Source organism: Schistocerca gregaria, chromosome 9 (genome assembly GCF_023897955.1).
Source record: "Schistocerca gregaria isolate iqSchGreg1 chromosome 9, iqSchGreg1.2, whole genome shotgun sequence".
NCBI lineage: Eukaryota > Metazoa > Arthropoda > Insecta > Orthoptera > Acrididae > Schistocerca > Schistocerca gregaria.
This window is the reverse complement of record NC_064928.1, coordinates 179,488,564-179,515,984: the sequence shown is the minus strand read 5'-3', so window position 1 is coordinate 179,515,984 and position 27,421 is coordinate 179,488,564. Positions and strand designations below refer to the sequence as shown.

Sequence of the window (27,421 nt, the reverse complement as noted above, 5' to 3'; positions counted from 1 at the left end):
ATATGTCTGCTTGTGTCTGTATATCTATGGATGGATTTGTGTGTGTGTGTGTGTGTGTGTGTGTGTGAGAGAGAGAGAGAGAGAGAGAGAGAGAGAGAGAGAGAGAGAGAGAGAGAGAGAGTACATACCTGTCCCTTTTTTCCCCCTAAGGTGAGTCTTTCCGCTCTCGGGATTGGAATGACTCCTTACCCTCTCCCTTAAAACCCACATCCTTTCATCTTTCCTTCTCCTTCCCTCTTTCCTGACAAAGCAACCGCTGGTTGCGAAAGCTCGAAATTTTGTGTGTGTGTGTGTGTGTGTGTGTGTGTGTGTGTGTGTGTGTGTGTGTGTGTGTGTTTTGTGCCTGTCTACCGGCACTTTCCCACTTGGTAAGTCTTGGAATCTTTTTTTTTTAATATATTTTTCCCATGTGGAAGTTGCTTTCTGAAACATTCCACATGGGAAAAATGTATCTAAAAACAAAGTTGATGTGACTTACCAAACAAAAGCGCTTGCAGGTCGATAGATACACAAACAAACACAAACATACACACAAAATTCAAGCTTTCGCAACCAATGGTTGCTTCTTCAGGAAAGATGGAAGGAGAGGGAAAGACGAAAGGATGTGGGTTTTAAGGGAGAGAGTAAGGAGTCATTCCAATCCCAGGAGCGGAAAGACTTACCTTAAGGGGAAAAAAGGACAGGTACACACACACACACACACACACACACACACACACACACACACACACACACACACACACACACACAAACATATCCATCCGTACATACACAGACACAAGCAGACATTTGTAAAGACAAATAGTTTATATATATAATGTCATTTTTCATTTGAAACCCTATAATGTATGTATCGATGTAATTGGGGAAGACTGTAGAATCTAATAAAGTCTTAAAAAAATTTCGATTTTTCCGCCATTTATAAGTACCCTGTATCCTTAATACAGTCTTTTATTATAACATTTTAAATGAGCACTCAGCTATGTAGATGGACCTAAGCAAAGGTACTCTGTGTCTTGCTCTGTACTCTGTGTCTTGCTCTGTTGTCTTCCCTGATCATGTCCTCAAGATCTGGTTACCTAAGGAATGCATTTTATTTGCTGCTGAATTATATGCAATGTTGAGGGCAATGAAACAGAGCTGTGTTAAGACTGCTAAGGTCCTTGTATGTTCAAACTCACTGACTGTTGTTAATTCTCCACAACATTTGTACCCAGCAGATAAAATATTCCAGAATATCTAGGACTTCCTACTTGCCTGTAAAGTCTGGGAATCAGGTGTTTTATTCTGGATATCAGAGTACATAGGTATTATGGTAAAAGAAGTGGCACTTCGTAGATCATCATGATGGGTAGTAAAGAGAAGGACTGTGTTTACCATAAAAAAGTTGAATAAAATCCTTTTGGTTTACAAGCACCAGCACTTCAAATAAAACATCTGAGCTTTCAGTGGCTTTTGCCCTATCATCATAAGAAGTAAAAGAGTCTTAACTGCTAGTGGTTGCTTACTGTCCAAACAGAGATAATGTTGTGGTTGTTCATCAGGCTGGTACAGCCTAGTCTTGGATAATCAATTTGATATTTGCAATTTGTCATTTTATGTTAGAATTAACAGTGCCAATATGAACAGAAGAGGATGCCAAAGAAAAGTGTACCTTGATTAAATTCAATTTTTTTTCTCACTAGAACTGCATACTTTCGAAGCAGAAGAGGCAGCTTATGAATCACTTCCATAGTATCTCTTGTTACTGCTGCAAATCAGCCACAAGTGCATGGGAATGGCGGAACATGTATCACTTTTACATCCAATTATCTACTTCAAGTGAATATGCACCCCAGAAGAGTGGCTAAAATTGAATTGACTGGCACAATGGATGTGATTAACAGTCTATTCGTGTAGTGAGTGTTGTACGGAAAAGGCACTTACATTGCTATGCTGCTTATTGTCACTGGTGGTTGTTAAATGTTCGTCAGGTGCCTAACCCAGTGTGTGATCGGTGATGGGTAGAGGCACCTGTTTGTGGTGGAAAATTTTTGCCCGATTTTGTCATTTTTTAAAAGTTATTTCGATATATTTACGCTAGTTTTTGTTTTCCATTTCGTCAATAATTTCACTAAATTTTATTTCCACTTTTCAGCAGTAAAAGGTAAAGGAAATACATTTATGGCACATTTGCAGTGAAAAATCTTTTATTTTACATCAATTGAAAAAGCATAAAAATTATAAATCTTATTAAAACACAAATACCAAATCATGAAAGTTTGGAAAATATGTATCCTGTCCTAGTCTATGTACACAACACACATGTCAGTCAGAGAAAGACAAGGATACCATGACTTACATATTACTGGGAGTCAAAGCTGTTCTCCTGTCAGACATTTTATTGCAATATCTAGAAAATGATCTCTCACTATCAACATTACTGACTGGGATCCACAAAGCCTTCATTGCAGCTTCCACAAAAAGTCCATACTCTGCTTTCAGGGAAAGAAGAATACCAGTCACATCAACATCTTTATCTTCTCTACAAGAACTAGCTACTAAATCCCTAAACAATGTGTATGGTACAAGAAATTCTGATATTCGAAGTTCTTGTAGAATGGGAATTTTCTTTATCAGCTGAGAGATTTCAGCACTGTCTAAATTGCCTTTTATTATGTTTCTCGGATCAAACAATTTACCTATAGAAGAAATTACTTCTGTCGAAAACATAAAATCCTTCCGACGAAAATTCCTTTTCCCGGTCAAAAACTGTCACTACCATATTAATCACCTGTAGCACAAAAACAAAACACAAAATACCACACTCAATGCACCGGTGATTCACAACAATTTCCAACACGCAATACTGAATACACCGCCAGAACATTGTAGTATGTCTTTGGAATACACGAAATATTATATATATCGAAATGGTGTACAATCGATATCCGGATAGTATTACTTTAACTCCAATTGAATTTCCGCTGTTAAGTTCAAATGACAAGATTTTGCAAAGTTTCGTCAATTATTTCGTGATTTGGCTTAAAAGTAAATAGTTTAGTGTTTTCAGCAAAATGTGTAAAATTTTGTGAAAATTTCACGATCTTGCGCTTTGCGAAAAACAGGTGCCTCTAGTGATGGGGACTGTGAGACGAAATATTACTCGCGACTTTTCTCAGTGTTCCTGCTATGACAGGCTCGGCTGTTCAGTTCTTATGAAATAAGACAGCAGAGTAATGGTGGACAAGGTTCCTAATTTACCTCATGGAAATCAGAATCTGATGTTAGCAATATTTGTCAACCATGAGTTGTTTTCTTTTTACATAATGTAAAATATAAATATTTCAATGAACGGCAGCTCCACTCTCACCCCCCGCCTCCCACCTCACTACCATCTCCACCACTCCACACCATTCCCCTCCCTCTGGGTGGGACACACACTTCATTTTGAGGATGGATTCTGTAGACAGTGGATAGTTTTTAAAATGCAGTAACATGGAGAAAATGTGTTCTTTTGCTCTTAGCACTGCATGCCATATGTTTGTCATTATTGAGTTTGATGTGAACCTTGTGACAGATATTATAGTGACAGCTGTCAGTTTCTCACATCATGTAGAAACTAACAGGACATACATTCATTGTGGTCAGCTCTTCTCTGCCATTTGTTGACTAGGATAAGAATTCTGTTTTGCAAAAGGTCCCAATTTTCTTTGTGTATGTATATATTTAATATATTATTGACAAGGCTAAATTAATTTATGACAGGTTGCTCCAGATGCTGGTATGTTCTTTATTTAGGTCAAGCACTGGTTTCACCATTCACATCCTGGCCATTTTCAGGTGGATCTGAGATGCATGCACTTTCAATGTGGCAGTACTCTTGGCAGCATTATTACTATCTTTGCTATTGTTTGATGTGATTTCATCAATTTGTCTTCAGAAGAGGAAAACATGCTGAAGGAGAAGCTTCGAGCGACTTACATCATGCAGTGTTGCCACAGGGAAAGTGTATGCACTTCAGATCCACTTGAAAGTGACCTGGATGTGAAGGCTACTGGTGGTGGATCTAACTAGAGAATACACCAGTAACTGGAGCAGCCTGTTAGTAACTGGATGTATCCTTGTGAAACAACAGCTCTCTCTACACATGTAGAAACTAATAAATTAATTAAATTTGTGTAAACTTTTGCAGAAATTGGAAATTCCTGAAGATCTCGAGGCCTGTGACCCACTGCAGTTGGAGGAAGAAGTAAGTGAATTTGTATTTTGAATATTTCCTTCTTACGTAAGCTAGGTATAGGTCCCATTATTAATAATGTAAGCAGATTAGCACTATAATGTGATAAAAATTGCTTCATAGTGGACTCTTCAAGCATTAGAACTGGTTTCCTACAGTAAGGGTGCTCATTGCCAAGCCAAAAATGTTTGTATCTTCCCAGCATTCTTTTTTGATATGTTTGGATCCCATATTGTGGGTATGGCACATTTATTTTGTGTTTCATCACACATGATAACAACAACAACAGAATAAAACACACACACACAATCACGATGAAACACACACGTTTCATACACAGTAGTAACCATACATTACTGGATATTTATGCACAAGACACGATCAAGTAAGAATGGATGAAATATAAGAAACGATCTATGGCTTTTGCTGTGCCTATGGTCTATAGGTTCCCACCAAACCATTCAGTCATTGTTAATTTTGCTTGACTCCACTTCAGTAGGCCTACCTGAATCGTTGATCTGCAAATTGACACATTCTGCATTCAGGTAGTTTACCAGTTCGTACCCCATCCAAAAATTGTGAGTTTGAAGTAGAAAATGAAGACAGTGTGGAACAAGGAGGGGGGAACCATAATAGCCTTCCACATCCTGCGACCCTGAGTTTTGGGAAAAGATGATAAACTGCACAGACTGAGTCAAGCAGAATTTAGTGATCTTATTAGAGACCTTGGCCTGTCACAGGAGAAGTCAGAAATTATTCAGTCTTGACCACAGCAATGGAATCTTCTTGAAAGTGATGAGTATAATGGCATATTTTAATAGACATGTATGGACATTATTGGATGAACCATCACGCTATTTACGAACAACTGCAGAATGGATGAATGCTGTTCAAGCTAATAATGTTAATTATGAACCAACATTTCATCAAAATATATACTGAGAATTTGCAATGACTTTACCATTAAGAACTTCTAGTTTTAATGGAATTGCTGAATGGTTCTATCCAAATGAAAATAGCACTTGGTTAAGAAGTATTTATCAGCCTTTATGTACAGCTACAAATGAATATATGCATCATGATTATTATGAAACTGATGATTTGGACGTAGTTTTAATAGATTTTGACTGGTGTCATAAAGAACATATATATTATACAAATGTGATGCATTTTTTAGAACATGCTGAATGGCAATTTCATCCATGGAACTTTTGGGCTGGTACACACGATCAATTTGACTTCTGGTATATGATTACATTCATATTCTTTGAGTGGAATACACACACGGCATATTAACGTTGAAGATGGCGAGCGCATTACTCTTCCATACAATTATGAAACTTTATGTAAATGATGCCATAGTGAATTTCAAGAATGGACCTATCATGAAGTAAATATAACTAATATCGATAATTGGATTCACCATGAAAATGATATATCACAAGATAATGAACAGGACACACGAACAGTGAATTTTAATACGTTGACTGCAAATGGAGGATACACTACATTTCTTCGCATATTACATACTGAATGTGATATACTATGCTGTAACAGATGTGGAATACAATGTTTTTATATTACAACTGATATAAACATTATTAATGATCCATTACGCTACTTTAAAAACTGATCAGATGAATCATTTGAACACCTATGTGAAACTTCTCTTGTTTCAGATCACGAATCTAATAATGGAGAAGAACAAGAAACTTAAATACTTCAAACCAACTCAATTTGAAGTAAACATATTTTTTGCTGGCATGTCTAAAAGGAAACCTGAAATACATTGAGACGATTCTGATCTGTCTAACGAAGAGCATAGTTTGGACTCCGTCACCAACCCCAACGAAGAGGATGATAATGATGATGCAGAAGATGATGATGATGATGATGATGATAATACAGATGGACTCGTAAGGGGAAAAACTAACAGAAGAACTTGAAGGTATAACCGAATTTATAACACTTTTGATAAAATGTCTACTTCTATTCAACACTTTGGAAGAAGCAATGACTTCTATTTGCACTTTTGCAAGTATCACAACGAAAGTAGTCAATTGTGGAATTTTAGTCATCATGGAAAAGATACAAGAAATAATGGCTGCTACTACTACTATTCAAAACTTGCCATGAAAGCTATGGAAACACAAATAGATCTCACACATTGTATCTACATCTACGACCAATATAAAAAGTGTTATAGTTGCATTGAGGAATTTCTACAAAAAATATTTGAACGACCAAAAACATGTGGATTCTTTATGTTCTACATCGAAAAGATTAAAGAAGCAGGAGAGCACATCCATATCATCCACACTTGTAACAGAACCAACAGACAATGGTGATGCGAGTTCTGTTGAACCGTCAGTTATCACCTTAGGACTCCCAAACACAAAACAGTGGGCCAATATAATTGAAAAAAAGACAAAAAAAAATATAATCGAGTATTTACGGCGCAAACAACAAGGAGTTCAGTTTCATACTTATAACACGACCCTCATCCTCAGAAACACATACTACAGTTACAAATATATCTTATGAAGCAAATAGCATTGAAAGAAATGGAATTGGTGGAAATAGCACATTCAATATCAGATTGACTTGGAGAATATTTAAGATCTCAGAGCATGACTGTTACAGAAATTCGAGGAGGAACACAACTACCTGGAACGTTCAAAAAAAGAGTTAATCACAATATCAGACAACCTCTCTTTTTTGAACCTCATTTTGCAATCGAACGGAGTCTTACAGAGTGACCCAATGAGACCTTTGCTGTACATTCTTGTCACTGAAGAAGTACTGCGAATTGGAGAAAATGAAGAAGATGTATACATAAGTGCATACGCTGACGACATAGCCATAGTATCAATAGATATACAGAAGCTGCAGAACATTGAGAAAATAGATAAGTTGTGCAGTGAACACAAGCTATGCATAAACATAACAAAGATCGAAATGGTGATTTTCAGAAAAGGAGGCAAAACACCCAAGAATGCGAAAATCAACATCAGAGGACAAAGAATAAAAATCTCATCAGACTTTAAATACTTACGGAAGACATTGCAGCCAACAGCCAAATGCTTCACAAAACATATAACAGAACATGCAGCCCAAGCAATAATAGCAATACAGTACATCAAAAACATCTGCCTACTCAGTTTAAAAACGGCAATGAATTTATTCAACACAGAAATCTTGCCAAACCTAGCCTACGGGGTGGAGGTTATATGAGGCCATCTGACAGAAAAAAATCTAGAAACACTAGAAAAGGAAAAATTGACTTATCTAAAAAGAGCACTAGGTCTCTCAGAGACAACAATATCTACACTAGTGTACCTACAAGCGAGAGAGACATTCCTAATTGGACATCAGACTTCGATATATGATGCCACATACCAGGGCTTCCAGAAATCAACTGAAGATCATGGAGGACAACAAGAAAAAGTATGGTCAGAGTTCTATGGCACTGAAGCAATGATGAGCCGCTCATGGACAGCACCAAACATCAAACTGCGACATGTCGTAACTAGATTTTCTAGTCATGGCTTTCATCATCTAATTTGCAAAAACAAAACTTATCACGACCCAACCACAACAAGTGTGTGTGAACTGTGTAACAAAGCCTGTGAATATCATCACATAGAACTGTGTAGTAAAAGAGTGAAATCCAAAAAAGAATAAGCAAAAATGTAAAATGTAAATGTAAGATGTTAAGCAAAGTAATTGTATATGGCTATTTGGCTGCAGTTTATTAAATAACAAATAAAAAGAATGGAATCCCTATAGAGGAAAATATAGGTTTGAAATTCTCGTAAATACTATTTCAAATATTATTTGTTCACCTGTACACAAATGTAAAGAAACTATTGAATGGTTGCAAGATTCTAAACTTGCTATTATGAAAGACAAAATTATTGATAAAGCTATTCATCATGTATGTATTGTACTTTCTAAATTTTCTGTGGGAAAAATACGAAAGGATGTGGGTCTTAAGAGAGAGGGTAAGGAGTCAGTCCAATCCCGGCAGCAGAAAGACTTACCTTAGGGGAAAAAAAGACAGGTATACACTCGCGCGCGCGCACACACACACACACACACACACACACACACACACACACATATATCCATCCGCTCATATACAGACACAAGCAGACATTTTGTCTGTATATGTGCGGATGGATATGTGTGTGTGTGTGTGTGTGTGTGTGTGTGTGTGTGTGTGTGTGTGCGCACGCGTGTGTGCGCACGCGTGTGTGCGTGTGTGCGCGAGTGTATACCTGTCCTTTTTTCCCCCTACGGTAAGTCTTTCCTCTCACGGGATTGGAATGACTCCTTACCCTCTCCCTTAGAACCCACATCCTTACGTCTTGCCCTTTCCTTCCATGTTTCCTGATGAAGCAACCACAGGTTGCAAAAGCTTGAATTTTGTGTGTGTGTGTGTGTATCAACATACCAATGCTTTCGTTTGGTAAGTTACATCATCTTTATATATATAATAGAGGGAAACATTCCACGTGGGAAAAACATATCTAAAAACAAAGATGATGTGACTTACCAACAAAAGTGCTGGCAGGTCGATAGACATACAAACACACACACACACACACACACACACACACACACACACAATTCACGCCTTCGCAACCAATGGTTGCTTCGTCAGGAAGGAGGGAAGGAGAGGGAAAGACGAAAGGATGTGGGTTTTAAGGGAGAGTGTAAGGAGTCATTCCAATCTCGGGAGCGGAAAGACTTACCTTAGGGGGAAAACAGGACATTATACACTCGCGTGCGCACACACACATATCCATCCCCACATACACAGTCACAAGCAGACATTTGTAAACTCATAGAGTTTGGGCAGAGATGTAAGTCAAGGCAGAAATACAGAGGCAAAGATGTTGTTGAAAGACAGGTGAGGTATGAGCGGTGGCAACTTGAAATTAGCGGAGGTTGAGGCCTGGCGAATAACGAGAAGAGAGGATATACTGAAGGGCAAGTTCCCATCTAAGGAGTTCTGACAGGTTGGTGTTAGTGGGAAGTATCCAGATAACCCGGACGGTATAACGCTGTGCCAAGATGTGCTGGCCATGCACCAAGGCATGTTTAGCCACAGGGTGATCCTCATTACCAACAAACACTGTCTGGCTGTGTCCATTCATGCGAATGGACAGTTTGTTGCTGGCCATTCCCACATAGAAAGCTTCACAGTGTAGGCAGGTCATTTGGTAAATCAAGTGAGTGCTTTCATACGTGGCTCTGCCTTTGATCGTGTACACCTTCCTGGTTACAGGACTGGAGTAGGTGGTGGTGGCAGGGTGCATGGGACAGGTTTTACACTGGGGGTGGTTACAAGGGTAGGAGCCAGAGGGTAGGTAAGGTGGTTTGGTGATTTCATAGGGATGAACTAAGAGGTTACGAAGGTTAGGTGGACGGCGGATAGACACTCTTGGTGGAGTGGGGAGGATTTCATGAAGGATGGATCTCACTTCAGGGCAGGATTTGAGGAATTCGTATTCCTGCTGGAGAGCCACATTCAGAGTCTGATCCAGTCTCAGAAAGTATCCTGTCACAAGTGGGACACTTTTGGGGTTCTTCTGTGGGAGGTTCTGGGTTTGAGGGGATGAGGAAGTGGCTCTGGCTATTTGCTTCTGTACCAGGTCGGGAGGGTAGTTGCGGGATGCGAAAGCTGTTTTCGGGTTGTTGATGTAATGGTTCAGGGATTCCGTACTGGAGCAGATTCGTTTGCCACGAAGATCTAGGCTGTAAGGAAGGGACTGTTTGATGTGGAATGGGTGGAAACTGTCATAATGGAGGTTCTGTTGCTTGTTGGTGGGTTTGATGTGGACGGACGTGTGAAGCTGGCCATTGGACAGATGGAGGTCAATGTCAAGGAAAGTGGCATGGGATTTGGAGTAGGACCAGGTGAATCTGATGGAACCAAAGGAGTTGAGATTGGAGAGGAAATTCTGGAGTTCTTCACTTTGAGTCCAGATCATGAAGATGTTATCAATAAATCTGTACCAAACTTTGAGTTGGCAGGCTTGGGTAACCAAGTAGGCTTCCTCTAAGCGACCCATGAATAGGTTGGCGTATGATGGGGCCATCCTGGCACCCATGGCTGTTCCCTTTAATCGTTGATATGTCTGGCCTTCGAAAGTGAAGTAGTTGTGGGTCAGGTTGAAGCTGGCTAAGGTAATGAGGAAAGAGGTTTTCGAGGTAGGGTGGCAGGAAACCGTCCTTGTAACCATTGATGCCACTTCCTTATACACAAATATTCTGCACGTTCAGAGCCTCGCTGCGATGGAGCACTTTCTTTCACGCTGATCACCTGCCACCCTACCTGTGTGAAAGCACGTGTGAAAGCACCCACGTGATTTACCAAAAGACCTGCCTACACTGTGAAGCTTTCTATGTGGGAATGACCAGCACCAAACTGTCCATTCGCATGAATGGACACAGCCGGACAGTGTTTGTTGGTAATGAGGATCACCCTGTGGCTAAACATGCCTTGGTGCATGGCCAGCACATCTTGGCAAAGTGTTACACCGTCCGGGTTATCTGGATACTTCCCACTAACACCAACCTGTCAGAACTCCTTAGATGGGAACTTGCCCTTCAGTATATCCTCTCTTCTCGCTATCTGCCAGGTCTCAACCTCCGCTAATTGCAAGTTGCCGCCGCTCGTACCTCACCTGTCTTTCAACAACATCTTTGCCTCTGTACTTCCGCCTTGACTTAAATCTCTGCCCAAACTCTTTGCGTTTACAAATGTCTGCTTGTGACTGTGTATGTGGGGATGGATATGTGTGTGTGTGCGTGAGTGTATACCTGTCCTGTTTTCTCCCTAAGGTAAGTCTTTCCGCTCCCGGGATTGGAATGACTCCTTACCCTGTCCCTTAAAACCCACATCCTTTCGTCTTTACCTCTTTCCTGATGAGGCAACCATTGGTTGCGAAAGCTTGAATTTTGTGTGTATGTTTGTGTGTCTATCAACCTGGCAGTGCTTTTGTTTGGTAAGTCACATCATCTTTGTTTTTAGATATATTTTTCCCACGTGGAATGTTTCCCTCTATTATTTTTATACTACTGAAGAAAGTGAAATACTTTTAAATTCTCTACTCAGTCATCAATTTGATAACGATACTGACATTTTCATTATTTCGTGTCTGATCTTCTTCATGTATTAAATAGAAATGCTGGTAAAAAGAACTGTTTGCAAATACTTGGCCCCTCTAATGCATTTAAAAGTACTTTTGCTAGAATAGTTGGATCTGCAATGTTAAATACTCGACATTCTAATAAAGTGAGTCATCATCATCAGTGTTCTGCCTAAAGGAGGGTTTTCGCCTGGTAGTTCTCCAGGCTGTCCGGTCTTCTGCCATCGTCTTCAGGTCTGCATAATTTCCTCTTCCCTTTATGTCGTCTATCACCTTGTATCTCCTTCTTCCTCTCAGTCTTCTACCACAAACCAGTCCTTCCAAAGCATCTACTAGCAAGCACTCTCTTCTCAATAAATGTCCCAACCAGTTTTTTCTCCTTTCTCTTGCAACGTTCAGCAGATATCTTCTCTCACCAACCCTTTACAATACTCTTTCATTACTCACTCTTTCCATCCAGCTTATTCTCTCCATTCTCCTCCTCATCCACATCTCAGATGCTTCTTTCATCCTCTTGTCTCAGTGTCCATGTTTCTGCCCCATATAGTGCCACTCTCCAGACAAAACGTTTGCCAAGTCTTTTCTTTAGTCCTTTATCTAATTTGCCACATAAGAGTCTCCTCTTTCTGTTTAATGCCTCCTTCGCTATGGCAATTCGAGTTTTCACCTCCTGGTGACACATCAAGTCTTCAGTTATTGTGCTTCCAAGATATTTAAATTGACTTAGTTGGCTAATGGTAGATTGTCCTATTTTAATATTGAACAGTCTGCGTCTTATACTGATGACCATACTCTTTGTTTTTTCTGTGTTTATTTGTATCCCATATTCCACACAAGCTTCATTCAGATTTTTGAGCATGTTATTCACTGTCCGCTCACTTTCTGCCACTAATACCATGTCATCAGCAAATCTTATACATTCTATTCTCTTTCCACCAATACATATTCCTCTTTTCCCATCTAAACTTTTCGCAATAATCTCTTCAAGGTATACGTTAAACAACAGTGGGGAAAGGCAACAATCTTGTCTAATACCTCGTCCAATGCTGCTTCCTTCTGACATTTCATTACCTATCCTTATCCTTACTTTCTGGTGTAAATATAGATTCTGTATCAGTCATCTCTCTTTCCAATCTACTCCTTTTCTCTTCAAGATATCCATCAGCTTGTTCCACTGAACTCTGTCAAAACCTTTTTCTAAATCTATAAAAACAGCAAAGATTTCTCTGCCCTTTTCCATACATCTTTCCCCTATAGTTCTTAGCAGGCCAATAGCATCTCTTGTTCCTTTTCCTCTTCTAAATCCGAACTGCTCCTCTGTAATCCCTCTATCTAGGTTGCCATATAACCTTCTGTTCAACACTCTCAGCAAGACTTTAGCTGCATGAGAAATTAGACTGATGGTCTGGTGCTCTTCACATTTTTTAGTGTTTCTATTTTTCTCTATTGGTATCATAACTGTTGCAGCGAAGTCCTCAGGCCATTCCACTTTGTCATATATCTTGTTACAGAGGTAGACTATTTCTTTTCTTGCCTTGTTTACCAGACTCTTCAGCAGTTCTGCCGGCAAATCATCTATTCTACATGCCTTCCTATTCTTCATCTCCTTCAGCGCCTTTTCTACTTCTGCTTCCAAGACGGTAAATTCCTTTCCATCTTCCAGCACATATTGCTCCTCTTCAACCTTAATTTTGCTTTGCATTTCATCCCCCTTATACAGACATTCCGTATATTCTTGTCATCTGTTCAAAACCTCCTGTGGTTCTTCTGCTAGAGTACCATCCGCTCTTTCTATTTCCATGTTATTCCTCTTTCTTTTACGTTCAAAAACTATCTCACTAGCCAGTCTATACATCATTTCATACTTTCCCTCTCTTTCCATTTTCTCTATTTCGTTGCATTTCTGTTTCATCCATTTTTCTCTTGCTTCTTCAGTTTCTCTTATTAATTCATTATGCATTTTCCTGTACCTCGTTTTGCCTTCTTCAGTTTCTACACTTTTCCACTTTCTGCACTCTTCCACCTTTTTCAAGATAAAGTGAGTAAGTATAACATATTGCTCTACAAGAATTTACCCATAGAAGACTTGTCATTATGGATGATCCTAATTTTGCCCATGATCAACTTGAAATGTTCAAAACAATTTTTCCTGGTGATCCAACAAATGTTCATGTTAAATTTCAAGATGATTGTATTATTCATAAAATACCCATTTTGCTTGTTGCAAATCATAATCGTTTTAGGGAAGAGTTTTGGGATTATAGAATATGTAGATATACTTGGAGAACATGGAATATTTATTTACAAATAAATATACATCCAATGACATTGTATACATTATTCAGTAAACATGGTTTATTATATTAAGGCATATCTTCATTTACAATTTCCCCATCATCAGTAGTTTCCATTTCTTCTATATACAGTTAAACAGGAGCTTGCTTACGTTTATTCTTTTTGTATTTTTACACACTTTAGAATACTTATAATCTTCCAATTTACATTTTTCTTCTAATGTTGAATCTTAAATTTCTTAGGAGTAGTAGTTTTTATTACTGGAACAGATGGTTTTACAGGCGCTACATTAGGTAAAGGAGTAACATTAGCAGCATGAATACGTTCAACAACTTTCTTTTTTGCTGCATTAGCTAGTTCAATTAAATAAGATGCAGTAGTTTGAGAAGTTTATGGAACAAAGATATCAGAGAACGTCACGTGGAACTACTTCTCTTTTGGGAGAAGAAAAACAATCTTGTTTGCTGCGACATTGACGGCTTGATGACATCTTTGAATTTAAACCCTGATCCAACTGAATGGAGGTTATTCTCAGACTTCTCCAAGCTTAGTTTGAAAGCTGTGTTACTTCACAATGGCAATCGTTTTCCTTCTATTCTTGTTTCTCATGCGGTTCACATGAAGCAAATATGACAACCCTCGACTCAATCAAATATCATGAACACAAATGGTAAATCTGTGGCGATCTAAAAGGGATGCAACAGGGATACACAAGACATTGCTGCTTCTTATGTATATGGGTCAGTATGGCTAGGAAATTGCGTTACATTAAAGCAGACTGACATGCAACAAATCTTAACCCTAGTGAGAAAAGTGCCATTTCCGAGCATCTCGTGGACCCAAAAGATGTTCTTCTTCCACCCTTGCATATCAAGCTGGGTGTGATGAAAAATTTTGTCAAAGTTATGAGCCAAGAAGGACAGTCTAAGTACATAAGAGAGAAATCTCCTAAAATAAGTGCTGTAAAAGTTAAGGAAGATATTTTTATCGGGCCACAAATTCGAAACTTGTAAAAGATCCTGCATTTGACTAAGTTTTGGAGGCGAAAGAAAGGGAAGCTTTGGAAGCCTTCAAGAGAGCTGTTTGCAGATTTTTAGGCAGCAAAAGAGATGATAGCTGCACTCAGTTGGTGACAGCTCCCCTGCAAAACTACCACAAACTTGGATGCAACATGTCCCTTAAAATCCATTTTCTCTCTCCCCCCCTCCCTCCCCCTCCCCCCTCGCACCAAGACTTTTTTCCTCCTCGTTGTGGAGCTGTCAGTGATGGACATGGAGAAAGATTCCTTCAGGACATTTATGTTATGGAACAAAGATATGAGAGCCATTGGAACGAAGCAATGTTTGCAGATTACTGTTGGTCTTTGTGCAGGGATGCTCCGAAACTCAGTTACAATAGGCAAGCTAAAAAACGACAGTCTCATGCAGCCACCACAGCTGTTCTGCACATCCCCCTTCACTAGCAACTGGCAGCCAATAATATTCATTCTCATTCTGAGCGGGTAGCAGTGAGTTGCAACTAGACAGCGAAAACCTCACTCCTACATGCTGCACTGTTTACTGCATTTAAAACTTTTCCAAACATGAATTTATAAGCTAGTATCCTACTGTTGACATTTGAAGACACAATAATGGACTCCAGAACCATGTGGTGTCAGCAGGAAACTGTAAAGAGAATTGTAAACAAAAGTGTCATAGCTGTAGGAACCATAGAAAAAGTTGATTTCGTGTTGCCTGGAAAGCATCGAAATCACAAGGAACCTATTACACAAGTGGATGGTTTGAACAACAATGTTTTAAAGTGCTCCATATGAATGATGAATGCCCAACACCACAAAAACGTGTTCCAGTTATGCAGGAGAAAGTTAGCTTCAATGATAAGTGCTTCACCAACATGAAGAATTTTAAAAGATGTTGGTTCTTCATATGTTAAGAAGAGTTCTTAATTCAAAGAAGTGACATAAGTGGAGCACAAACTACATCCCATATAAAGATTCATGATACAAGAGGAGGAAGTAGTTCAACAGTGTATTCCCTTGATGACACAAGGGTCGATTAGAATAATTCCTGGAAGATCTGCTGGAAAATGAGTGATGGTACAGACAGTTTTAAAGTTTTGATAGGAATAGGTTCTCGGATAATTATTCTGCCTGCTGATTCTTCATCTGCTTTTGATTCTGACAGTGAACTTGTGTTTACGTGTAAGAAAAACAACAGTGACTACCATTCGGAAATGAACCCTGTCAGTTTCATGACGTGATTCACAGCTCTTGTCATACCTTGCTTTGAGGTCGGCCATTGCCAGTTATAATTCACCTGTTACAGAAAAAATACCAAGTATAAACACCAGAAAAGTGGATATTTTTCCATGGCTTAAAAATAAAAATATTAAGTACAGCATAAACCAGACTCGTGCCGATCTCCTTCAATTCATTAATTTTCACAAGTGATGCGACAGAACATACAAACTTGACTTCCTTGCACATGAATGGGCTCACACAGTTTTGTGTTTACCCATGTGTCACTGCCAATGTAGCCCTATGGAGTTAATTTGGGCAAAATAAGACTATGTAGGAGGAAAAACAATTCAGGATTAAATTCACTGAATCACTTGTGCATGAGGCAATAGACAACAGCCCACCTGTACATGGGCACAGTCTGTGCAGCATACCGAAAAGCTTCAGAAAGAATGATTTGACATGTAAGTGATGATGGATATAAGCCTTGAACCCATTGTTGTAAATTTACAATCAGGTTGTTCAGAGCCAGATTCAAATAGAAATGATGGTGGTATTGCGATGTACAATTTGGAACAAAGTAATATTATTTCTAAGTTTTAAAGCTCTTGGTTTAAATAATGTGTTGCAACGTAGCAGTTGCGTACATAATAATGAGAACTTCCTACCACTTTTGATTAGGACTTTGTATCCTTTGAATTATGCAGACTATAATGTTCAACATATGGCCCAAGGAGAAGTTAAACTTCTTCCACCATGGTGTATGCACTAATAACACACGAGAATGCATCTGGATAAATTCATCAAAAGTCCAATATTTCCACGTATAAACCCCTGCCATTTTCAAGGCATGAATTGGATGAGGTCCTAAAATGACAGTAACTGTTACTTATCAAGAGATCAGTCATTTTCGTTGTTATTGGTCATCATTCTCTGGAGTTATTCACAGATGGTTAATTGTTTGCTTCAATATGAGAGAAGGAAAGTTGCTACTCACCATATAGTGGAGATGCTGAGTCGCGATAGGCACAATAAAAAGATTCACACAATCTTAGCTTTCGGCCATTAAGGCCTTTGTCAGCGGTAGACACACATACACATATACACACACACGCGCACACACTCATGCAAGCGCAACTAGCACACACGTCTGCAGTCTCAGAGAGCTGAAACTACACTGCGGGCAGCAGCACCAGTGCATGGTGGGAGTGGCGACTGGGTGGGGGTAAGGAGGAGGCTGTGGCGGGGAGGGGGAGGTATTGTATGATGGGAGTGGTGGACATTGAAGTGTTGCAGTTTAGATGGAGAGTGGGAGAGAAGGTGCGGAGGAGGCAGGGGGTAAGTAGCAGAAAGGAGAGAAATAAAAATAAAAGAAATTAAAAAACTGGGTGTGGCGGTGAAATCACGGCTGTGTAGTGCTGGAATGGGAACAGGGAGTGGGCTGATGGGTGAGGACAGTCTAACGAAAGTTGAATCCAGAAGGGTATGCTTACTTAATGAAGGGTGATTTTGAGCTCATTGGCAACAACTTTCTATCTGCTGCCCCCCCCCCCCCCCCTTCCTCCCACCCAGATTGCTGTCTTTGTATGCATTAATTTTGACATCCCGTAGCACTGATCATAGAGGAATTGTGTTTATACAATTCATAGTTCTCTTGTTTGTCTAATGCTGTGCATAATAAATAACAGGGACCCATCTGCCTATTTACGTGCGTGTGTGGAGTGTGCGCACATGTGCATGCCACCTTTCGAACTAATATTGTTTTCGATCAGACAGTTGTCTGCAGCACTTTCAGTGAGAGAAGTAGAAAACAAAGAAGAGAGTGACAGGGGATGCATTTACAGATAAGGACAGAGAAAGATGTTTCCATGCAGTGTGAAGTATTTTCACCCTTGCTGGACAACACCTGCAGCCGCTTCGCAATATGTTGGCAACTGCTCACATTATTTGCTAAATTGCCTTCTATTGCAGCCACATTTCAGAAATGTTGACAACAATGCTGTTGCCACCAAATTTTACCATAACATATAGCCACTCTAAATACACCTTAAGGTCTGTTGTATGGAAGGTGTATGGTCGACTTTGGATTATTGAGAGAATTCTAGAAAAGTGTAGCTCATGTATAAAGGAGGTCATGTATAGAACACTTGTACAGAAGTAAGTGTTACAGAAATGCTCCATGAGCTGAATGAAAATTCGTGGCAGGAAGTTGACGATCTTTTCGTGAAAGACTAATTAGGAAGTTTAAAGAATAGGCATTTGCGACAGACTGCAGAATGATGTTACCGACACCAATCTATAGTGCCATAAGGACCAGAAGGGAAGATAAATCAGGGTTCATACAGAAAGATATAAAGTCTTTTTCCCTCAGTCCATGTGTGATTGGAACTGATAAAAGAATGATTAACTGTGGTACACGGTGCCCTCTCTCATACATATATAGTGGCTGTGGATTATATATGTAGATGTAGGTGACATCGGTGAATCTGTGAGTCCCACTTATCACTAGAATTGCAACACAACTGTTTCATTAGATTGGCAGAAAAAAGTGAAGCATGAAATTTTGTGTAATATTAGTCTTTTTGAATACATGAAAAGAAAAAGAATGTTAGCTGTAATTGAAATGTTTCTTTCACTACATACCATATTAACCCGAGTACAAGATGTAAATTTCTTTTCCTCTAAGCGTCTTCTTTAGAAAAATTTATTTTTCATATATTCTTGGTAATCAAAATTACAAAGTATTTTATTGAACTAAAGTATCTGCCTAAACAGTTAACATTACATCAATGTTAAATTTAAAGTATATATTGATTGTCAACATTTTGATAATATGAAGAGAAATAAAATAAATGAAAAGAAATGTTTTATGTTAATTTGAGGAGTGTTTTGTTTTCTGCTTTTTTTACCTTACTGAGCCTGTCAGTGGTATAAGGATTTTTAATCATGATCCTAATTACACAGCTGTGAAATATATATCTTTTTAGTCACAAATATATGCCTGTATCTTTTGAATATGTTGCGATTTTTGAGGCTGTAGTTACCATGGGATCTGAGAAGACAGTCGTTTTTATCTGAAAACAGGTACACACTGAATTTTGCATCTGTACTGATGCGAGAATGTTATAATGTCTCTTGCATCCAAGCATATTGTCTGCCCTACTTGGACTTTTACCATCTTCTGCAGAAATGAATATTGTTGTAGCATCCTTGCCAATGGATGCAGCCAGAGGTGATGCGTGGAGACAGTTCATGATTGGCGCCATGGGCGGCAGTTTGAAATTCACCACAAACCACAAATGTCGACCAATCATCAAATTCCATTCCACATGTTCGACGTTGATGTACAACAGTTCTAGTATAGAGTTCCAGGATTGCCAATAGTGGCGGAGATCAGCGTGCAAGACTAAGTCTACAAGTGGAGCCGCCTGTAACTCTTGCATAGGGACAGGTGTTACTACAGTGATTGACAGTGTGGCATCCAGGATGGACGTAGTCTTGTTGACATTGTGATCAGTAATGCACCTCTTGATGTGCCATTGCTTAGTTGTATCTGTCTGCAAGGACGTCCACTGACTTCCTGTACAACTTTAGTTAAGAACCACAGCACAGTCTACATCTACATCTACATCTACATCCACATCCATACTTGGCAAGCCAACTGACGGTGTGTGGCGGAGGGTACTTTGAGTACCTCTATCGTTCTACCTTCTATTCCAGTCTCGTATTGTTCGTGGAAAGAAAGATTGTCGGTACGCCTCTGTGTGGGCTCTAATCTCTCAGATTTTATCCTCATGGTCTCTTTGCAAGGGAGCAATATACTGCTTGACTCCTCAGTGAAGGTATGTTCTTAAAAAAAAAAAAAAAAAAAAAAAAAAAAAAAAAAAAAACATACCGAGCTACTGAGCGTCTCTCCTGCAGTCTTCCACTGAAGTTTATCTATCATCTCTGTAATGCTTTCGCTATTACTAAATGATCCTGTAATGAAGCGCGCTACTCTCCGTTGCTCCGTTGGATCTTCTCTATCTCTTCTATCAACTCTATCTGGTACGGATCCCACACTGGTGAGCAATATCCAAGCAGTGGGCGAACAAATGTACTGTAACCTACTTCCTTTGTTTTTGGATTGCATTTCCGTAGGATTCTTCCAATGAATCTGTCTGGCGTCTAAATTTGTAAATTTGATTGCACTGTCACAGTTCCTCCATCCACCTCGGAGCTCCTAAACCTAATAAAATGTGTGTGAGCCTTTCTGCCCATGTGACCAGTACACATCAACCTGTACAAATCAATTGATCTTAAAATCAATTCAACTCCGAATACAGATGGCTTCAGGCAAACTGCTGTGTAAATGTGGCACATGTTCCTAAAAAATCAAAGTACACAGTATAGATTTCCATGATTAGCAACATGATGTAATTTGCTGCCCACTTGCTACTCACCCTTACCGCACTCGACTAGTTCTCAGCTGAGCTCATGTTGCTGTTTCCTCACCAGTCTTTTCTGTTCCCACACCAACATTTCTGTAGTGCTGTGGTTTAGCAACTGTGAGAGAGACAGAGGGCAATATCTTCTAGGGTGCAAGACATATGTAACAACAGCAATGAATACATAAATCATAGATCGCAGTCACACTTCAGTCCAATTCTTGAGCTTTTGCTTGTCCTGCAATCTACTGATGTATGTTGGCACCGTTTCTACACTGGGTCTTGTTGCTATGATTTATTTCATTTATTAGATATTTAATTCTGGATTAAATTTCCTTCTCGTTTCATCTTAACATCACTATGTCCTAAGGCTGTTAACTCACCTGATATTCTAATACATGAACAGCAACTGAATTTCTCATTTGCAACCCACTTACTAAGTCATTACAGTCTCTTGCAATCAAATAACATATTGATATCAGTTCAGAACCAAGTAATGTTTTTTGAAGATCAACAACGGTGCTTTTGAATATTATCATTACTTAAAAAGCAACATTAATTTTACTTTTACTAAAAAAGCAACATTAATGATTGTACCCAATATTCATACATGTATGAGAACTTTTACTGCAAACCTGTTCAAATACAACAAGAGTCTTTAAGATGATAGAATTTAGTGCTGTTTCCTCATGTGTTTCACAAAACTGTCAAATCTTAAGCAGAGCAAAAGATCATTGTTGTGGCCAGTTCATAGATTCTCACGTATCCCCTGGAATAGCGCCGTGCGAGTCAAATTTCACGTAACTGAGCAGTGCCGTTACTGGGTAGAGTGCATCGGTGTATCGGGAAATGCTAATATCATTTGTGAATCCCTGTCCTTCTGAATTTTGTAAATGTAAGACAACATCTATATACTCCATAAAACAACATAAAATTGTTAACCTCAGCAATAATAGTTTAATCTGTGGATATAAGACAACCCTGTAGTTTTCAAATGGCGAATTTGAGAAGAATTGGGTGAGTATGGTATGTGGCACCTGTTGTTAATCATCATTAGTGTTCTTGCTCCTCCCACCTGTAACTGCAGCTCGACTGGCACAAGTAGAAAGACTTTAGGCAGTGACGAGTAGTGATAACTGTGAATGTAGATAGGAACACCCACACAGGGCCCGGGACAGTGCTGAGTGCACATTCACTTGTCACCTCTCTTCACTTCCGCATGTCTCCCACTTCAGATTCCTATCTTGGAGCCATTCCCATCCACCTCACTTCCACACACCAAGCAGTGCAGTGCAGTGCAGTGAGTAAGGCACTGAATTCTCTGTGGGCGGATTGAGTGTTGAATGCCCATCTTACAGTCTTCACTCGTGTTTTATGCAGTTCTCTAAAACAGAGCACCCACCAGAGTGAGATGGCAAGTGACATGGTGAGGCACAAAGCATTCATCTGCCTTGTGTCCTCAGATGGACCACACAGTCTTGTGGAACAGTGTCTTCTGGGCTCGAGCTACATGGAATGCTGTGCCACAACCAAATGAGTACATCATGCTACACAAGCTCTGCTACTGACAGTTCACGAATGTTTCTGCTTTGGTTGTGCAACTGCCTCTGTAACATTGAAAATTAGAAATCATCATCATCATCATTCTACAGTTCTCGTTTCTTGGGTGCTATTAATGAGCCTCTTCAGCTTTCTTGTGCATGTATGACCTGTCACAGAGATCATCCACTGTTCTTCCTCTGGCAATGAGGTCATCCTTGATAATGTCCATCCAACTGGTTTTGGGTCTTCCCAGAGTGTTTTCCATCCACTTATCTTTTCACATTTAGTTGGGAATGGCTTCTAAACTTTCAAAAGACTGTAAATCACTTAATATATGCTTATTTTTTTATTTTTGGTGAATCAGATGCACCCTGCACCATACTGTATATCATCCTCTTGATCTTTTTTCCAGTTTCTTCTTCTTTCTGGACTCTTAGTGTCCAACTGTGCTGCATACTCTGTTTTATCAATGTGAAACTTGTCCATCCAATCAAGTTCTCTGATGCAGTTTGCTCCAGGATTAATTCCCCTCTGCTGTAGCACTTTCGCCCTACCAATGTTGCAATCGTTAAAAGCAATAACAGCATAATTGACTCCCACTTCAATGTCTTCATTCCAACAAAAACATTTTTTGGTAAGTGAGCCCTTATAAGATTGTTGAATGACTCATTGGGATTCTTCAGTAATTCAGGATTTGCCAGGTCTCTGTAAATAGGTTTTGTGATATCCATGACTGCTGCTGGGATGGAATGTTTATGGCAGTATGAACTGTTTGAGTGCTGGGCATTGCAGTAATTGCACCATGAATCAGGTCCAGAAGGGCTAAGGTAGTGCGCTGGTTTTTCATCAGTTGATGGTCTGTGGAAGAAGGTAACCCATACTGCCTGCTTCATTTTCAACAAATCCTCTGTATTATTTCTAATGTCCATCCCATAATACTGCTGTAGTTCATCAATCATTTTGTCTGTCAGCCTGCCTCAGAAAGTTTCTTGTCTCTCAGACTTTGTTTCAACTTCCTCAACCTGGTGCACATCCTCTTCTGGACATGACGTTTATAACACAGCAGTCCACAGCTTACCATATAAAAACTTACCAATTTTATTAGCTCTTGATGTAATGCACATAAAAATTTTAATATTTTCAACCAGTGTTGATTATATTTTAAAACATAAAATATAAGTGATATAACTTTGTTTGGAAAATTGCACATTTTATGATGAGATAAAAATCGGAAAAAATTGAAGAAAAAAAATTTCCGTTCTAACTACCCTTAATTCTTGCACTACCGTGTTGATCAAGCTCATAAAGCTAAAAGTGGTTTTTAAAATGAGATGCTGCACCATCAGTCACATTCACTTGTTTAGGAAATGCATGGTCCCCAAATGCTATATCATCAATTATCATGCTGACAGCAAAGGACACTGTGCACTGTCGTGAATGAGAGCATCACTGACAATAGCAAAACAGTGTGATGTTACAAGGAAGTGAACAACACATGTGAATAGTGATATCTGTGATGTGTGCCAGTGATAAGTTTGAATTTCATTCTGCAAAGCAACAGACCAGTTCTCAGCAAAGTCAAAATGAGGAAGTAATGTGTCAGTATTTTGGGATGTGGCTGATTTTGCTTCTGCCATGGCCTGTCTCTGAATCCTCCAGATATGATGGTGAGCTACTCCTTCCATAACCCAATACCTAACCTCTGTAAAAAACTTCTCTGACTCTGCTGTCTTCTTCACCTACTCTCCTCCCTCACACAATACATAGGTTAAGTCATTGTCAGTATCCTGAAGGTGTAATGCTTCAGCAAAGGTGTAATGCTTCAGCAGTCATCACTACAGCAGCAGGACACATTGCACACCACTGCAACTAACATTTAAAATGGGCTCTTGACATACACACATAAACATCAGGTCCATCTCTGTGTAATTCTTTCCCGAGACTCTGCTTGTGGTGAAACAAACACATTTCAAATTAGTGCAGTAAGTTCGTGTGCATACTTCCTCTATTGGCTGCTGCTTTACACATTTTTGTCATAAGGAGTAGAATTTTGTGAGACCAATTTTTAAATTTGGGTTCTCCTTTTTAATTCGGAGGTATACTTTTCTTATTGATCTTGTTGTATATCTTTTTAACTTTTTCATCATTTTCACTAGCAGAAATAACATCACTTGGTTAGGAGTTTGCCTCCTACAATCTTTGTCACCACTTACGTAATATTCCAGAGCAACAGTAAGCGTATTGTCTTGTGATGGATGCCCACAGTAAGAATTTGGGCATGCCCAAATATCTTTCTCACTCGCTATTGTACGAGCTTTTGAAATAAAATAATCTGAGGAAATGGGTATGTATTTCTGATATGCTGCGTAGAGTAGTTACCTGGTATAGGTGTCAGTAACTGTGCCTTCTCAGTATAGGTGGCTGCTGAGACAGCAGTATTTAGGGTTTGAAACCACATACCACATATCATGTAAATATCACTCTCTTCAGGTTCTGCACCAAGTGCATCTAGACCTCACACTTCACAAAGTTTTGAAGAAGAGCTTGTGTAAAACTTGTTTCAATTTCTTCCACTTTCCTTTTTACATACCGTTTTCTTCTTGTGCTTCGTACCTTTTCTCAACATTTAAGGAGCGATACAGTTGGCATTCAATGTATCAACAGCTTCACACCCAGGAATATAAACATTTGCACAGTCTTCTTCAGTTTCACATTCAGGTGTTTGTGATCATTTAGGTGGGTTGTCACTAAATTTTTTCTTGTAGTGAGTGTAGAAATTCCTGCCCAATGGATGTGATGCTAATCTGCAATACCTCTGACAGATTTCCAACAACTGTGAAGTGTCTTTCACTTTTCTTAGACACCACCTTCATGTGTTTTTCTTCACTCTTTCACTACTGTATTTCCTCACTGATATTGTATCCAACAAAAAGTTAAGCCATGTGCATCTAGACCTCACACTTCACAAAGTTTGATGTGCAAGTTCTCATTTGTCTGTTTTAAACAGAAAAGCACTGGAAACAGTGTTGCCAATGTGCATATTTTGCGTTAGAAATTCAATTATGTGAAATATGTAGAATGTTGAAAATTTTTTATCACTTAACACAGAAGAATATTGCACATTATTAATTTGCACCAAGTACTAACATATTAACCAAACAGTATTTTGTGTGATTTTCAAAAAGTTTTTGGATGTGTTTGTGGAGTATAATATTTATAAAAACTTGTAAAAAAAGCATTTTTTACATTTTTTAGTAATAAATGTTTACATAAGACAGATAGCTGGATCAGAGAAGATACTGTTTATAATTACATTAGTAATATCTGGTAAGATGACGGAAAAGATAACATTCTGTGGTCTTTCAAATGAGAAGAACAATAATTTTTAAGTGGAAAAATTAACTTAAATGTCATATTTTCTTGTCTTAAATTTGCAAGTTAAAGGAGGAAGCTTTAACACAAAACATTTGCCAGGTCTCCAGTATGAGTTATTTACATTTTTCAAAGGGCTGTACTATTTGCAAAAATTAAATTAAGATAGAGTAGGCGCAAAATTAAAACCCTTTTCTGACACTGACATTGCAGTGTGGTTTATCTGCGAGATTAAACACAGTCCGTCTACTAAATTTCTCTTCTTGCAATGACTGGTGTGTAAGGTGTTGGAACTTTGAAGTTTCACGCACCGTGATTTGCTGCCACGCCCAGTCCAAAAGTGCCCAAGTATAGCTGTCCACCTACTCCCAGGAATCCGCTGAAAGACACGACGAGATCTTCAGATGAAGTGAGAGCAGGCTTCTGGAGACTTGGTCTAATACCCGTCTAGTATAACGGATTCTTTCTCTCACCAGTGCCCTGCTTGCTCGTTGTTTAATTCTCCTGACCACCGCAGAGTCCACATAATGGGTAAACTTGGTGAAAGTCGGTGTAGTTTGCTGGTCTCGACATCTCATTAAGAACGCGAGAGAGCACAACAGTCTCTCCCTTTTGTTGTGGAGTTTATCAAACTCACGTACTGTGTTAACCATCTCCTCCCCGTAGAGGTACCAGATGTGCTGTTTGAGGCTTTCCCGGTGCTGCATCTGCTTGATAGGTTCACGGGAATTACGCCAGATAATATTGTAGAAACTGCACAATATTTCAGCGAGACAACTGCCTGCCATCTTTAGGTGCTACTGTCGCGTCGCTGAGAAGCTCGCCAATTTATATGCTGGCTTTCTACAACAGCGCAGGCACCATCGGGGCATGACGTCAACGAAGACCAATCATATACAGCATATACATCATATACAGCAAGAGCCCTCTGCTGGAGAAAGGGTTGTGGACTGCGAAAGCACGGCGCGGCGCGGGAAAATGCGGCCGGGAGCGATGGACTCCGTTGGTGCGCGCAAGGTGTTGGCGCGCGATTTAAGCATCGGAGCTAAGGCTTCTCATCTGAGTAAATTCGGTGCGGTTGCCACTCTGCGGCTGACGATTCCTTAGTGCCGCCAAGGCTGGCTCCCAGCCTTTGCTCAGGTGTAACCCCGTGTCTCTGTTTATTAGGTCACTATTTATACATATTTCGACCGCCTCTTTGATGATGGAGTCCCAGTATGTGGAAGCATGAGAGAGGATCTCGGTTTCTTCGTTATTCATGCAGTGTCATGTGTCAAGGCAGTGTTCAGCAACTGCAGATTTCTCTGGCTGACCCAACCTCGTGTGACGTTTATGTTCGTCGTATCTGTCTTTGATCGTACGACACGTCTTCCTGCATAGGCACGGGATTTTATATATCCCTGGTCTTCTCAGGCCAAGGTTGTCTTTAACAGAGCCCAGCATTGACTGTACTCGTGCTGGATGCCGGAAAACACATTTAAACCAGTACTTCTTGAAAATTCTGCCCATCTTAAAAGACACGCCACCGACATACGGTAGAAAAATCAACCTCGTGGTGTTCTGTGCTTCTTCAGGCTCTTCTTGAGGTTTGGAGCGGGCTGGTCGAAATGCGTTCCGGATCTGGTTCTCGGAGTACCCGTTCTGGGCAAACACAGAGGGGAGATGGCTAAGCTCTGCCGATAAGCTGTCCTGATCTGAGATAGCTCTAGCCCTATGTACTAGCGTCCGTAATACACTGCTGCGCTGTGAGGGATGACGACAGCTTGTAGCTTGTAAATACAAGTCTGTGTATGTAGGCTTCTGGAACACACTGTGACCCAAGGAGCCGTCTCCTTTTCTATGAACCAAAACATCCAGAAACGGGAGCTCACCATCTTTCTCTACTTCCATGGTGAAGCAGATGCTTGGATGGAGGGAGTTCAGTTGTTGCAGGAAAGAAGGAAGCGTTGCTGTCCCATGTGGCCATACCACAAACGTATCATCTACATATCTCCAAAAACATTTGGGTTTCGAAACCGCCGTCTGAAGTGCTTTATCCTCAAAATCTTCCATAAAAAGATTAGCTACTATGGGAGACAGAGGGCTACCCATAGCAACACCGTCAGTCTGCTCAAAATACTGGTCATTAAATAAAAAGTAAGTCGAGGTAAGCACGTGTTTGAAAAGGTGT

At 39.7% G+C, this 27,421-nt stretch overlaps 1 protein-coding gene across 3 annotated transcripts in view; it reads left to right on the top strand.

Moving 5' to 3' along the window:
• Positions 1-27,421, top strand: part of LOC126291741 (zinc finger protein with KRAB and SCAN domains 8-like) — an 87,212-nt gene that overhangs the window by 33,921 nt on the left and 25,870 nt on the right. For 2 of the 3 annotated variants that reach the window (XM_049985417.1, XM_049985418.1), the window contains exon 6: positions 4,175-4,231. The exons of the other annotated variant lie outside the window; for it this stretch is intronic. In XM_049985417.1, the coding sequence (XP_049841374.1) occupies positions 4,175-4,231 (57 nt within the window). The remainder of the gene's footprint in view (positions 1-4,174; positions 4,232-27,421) is intronic. 3 annotated transcript variants of the gene reach the window in all.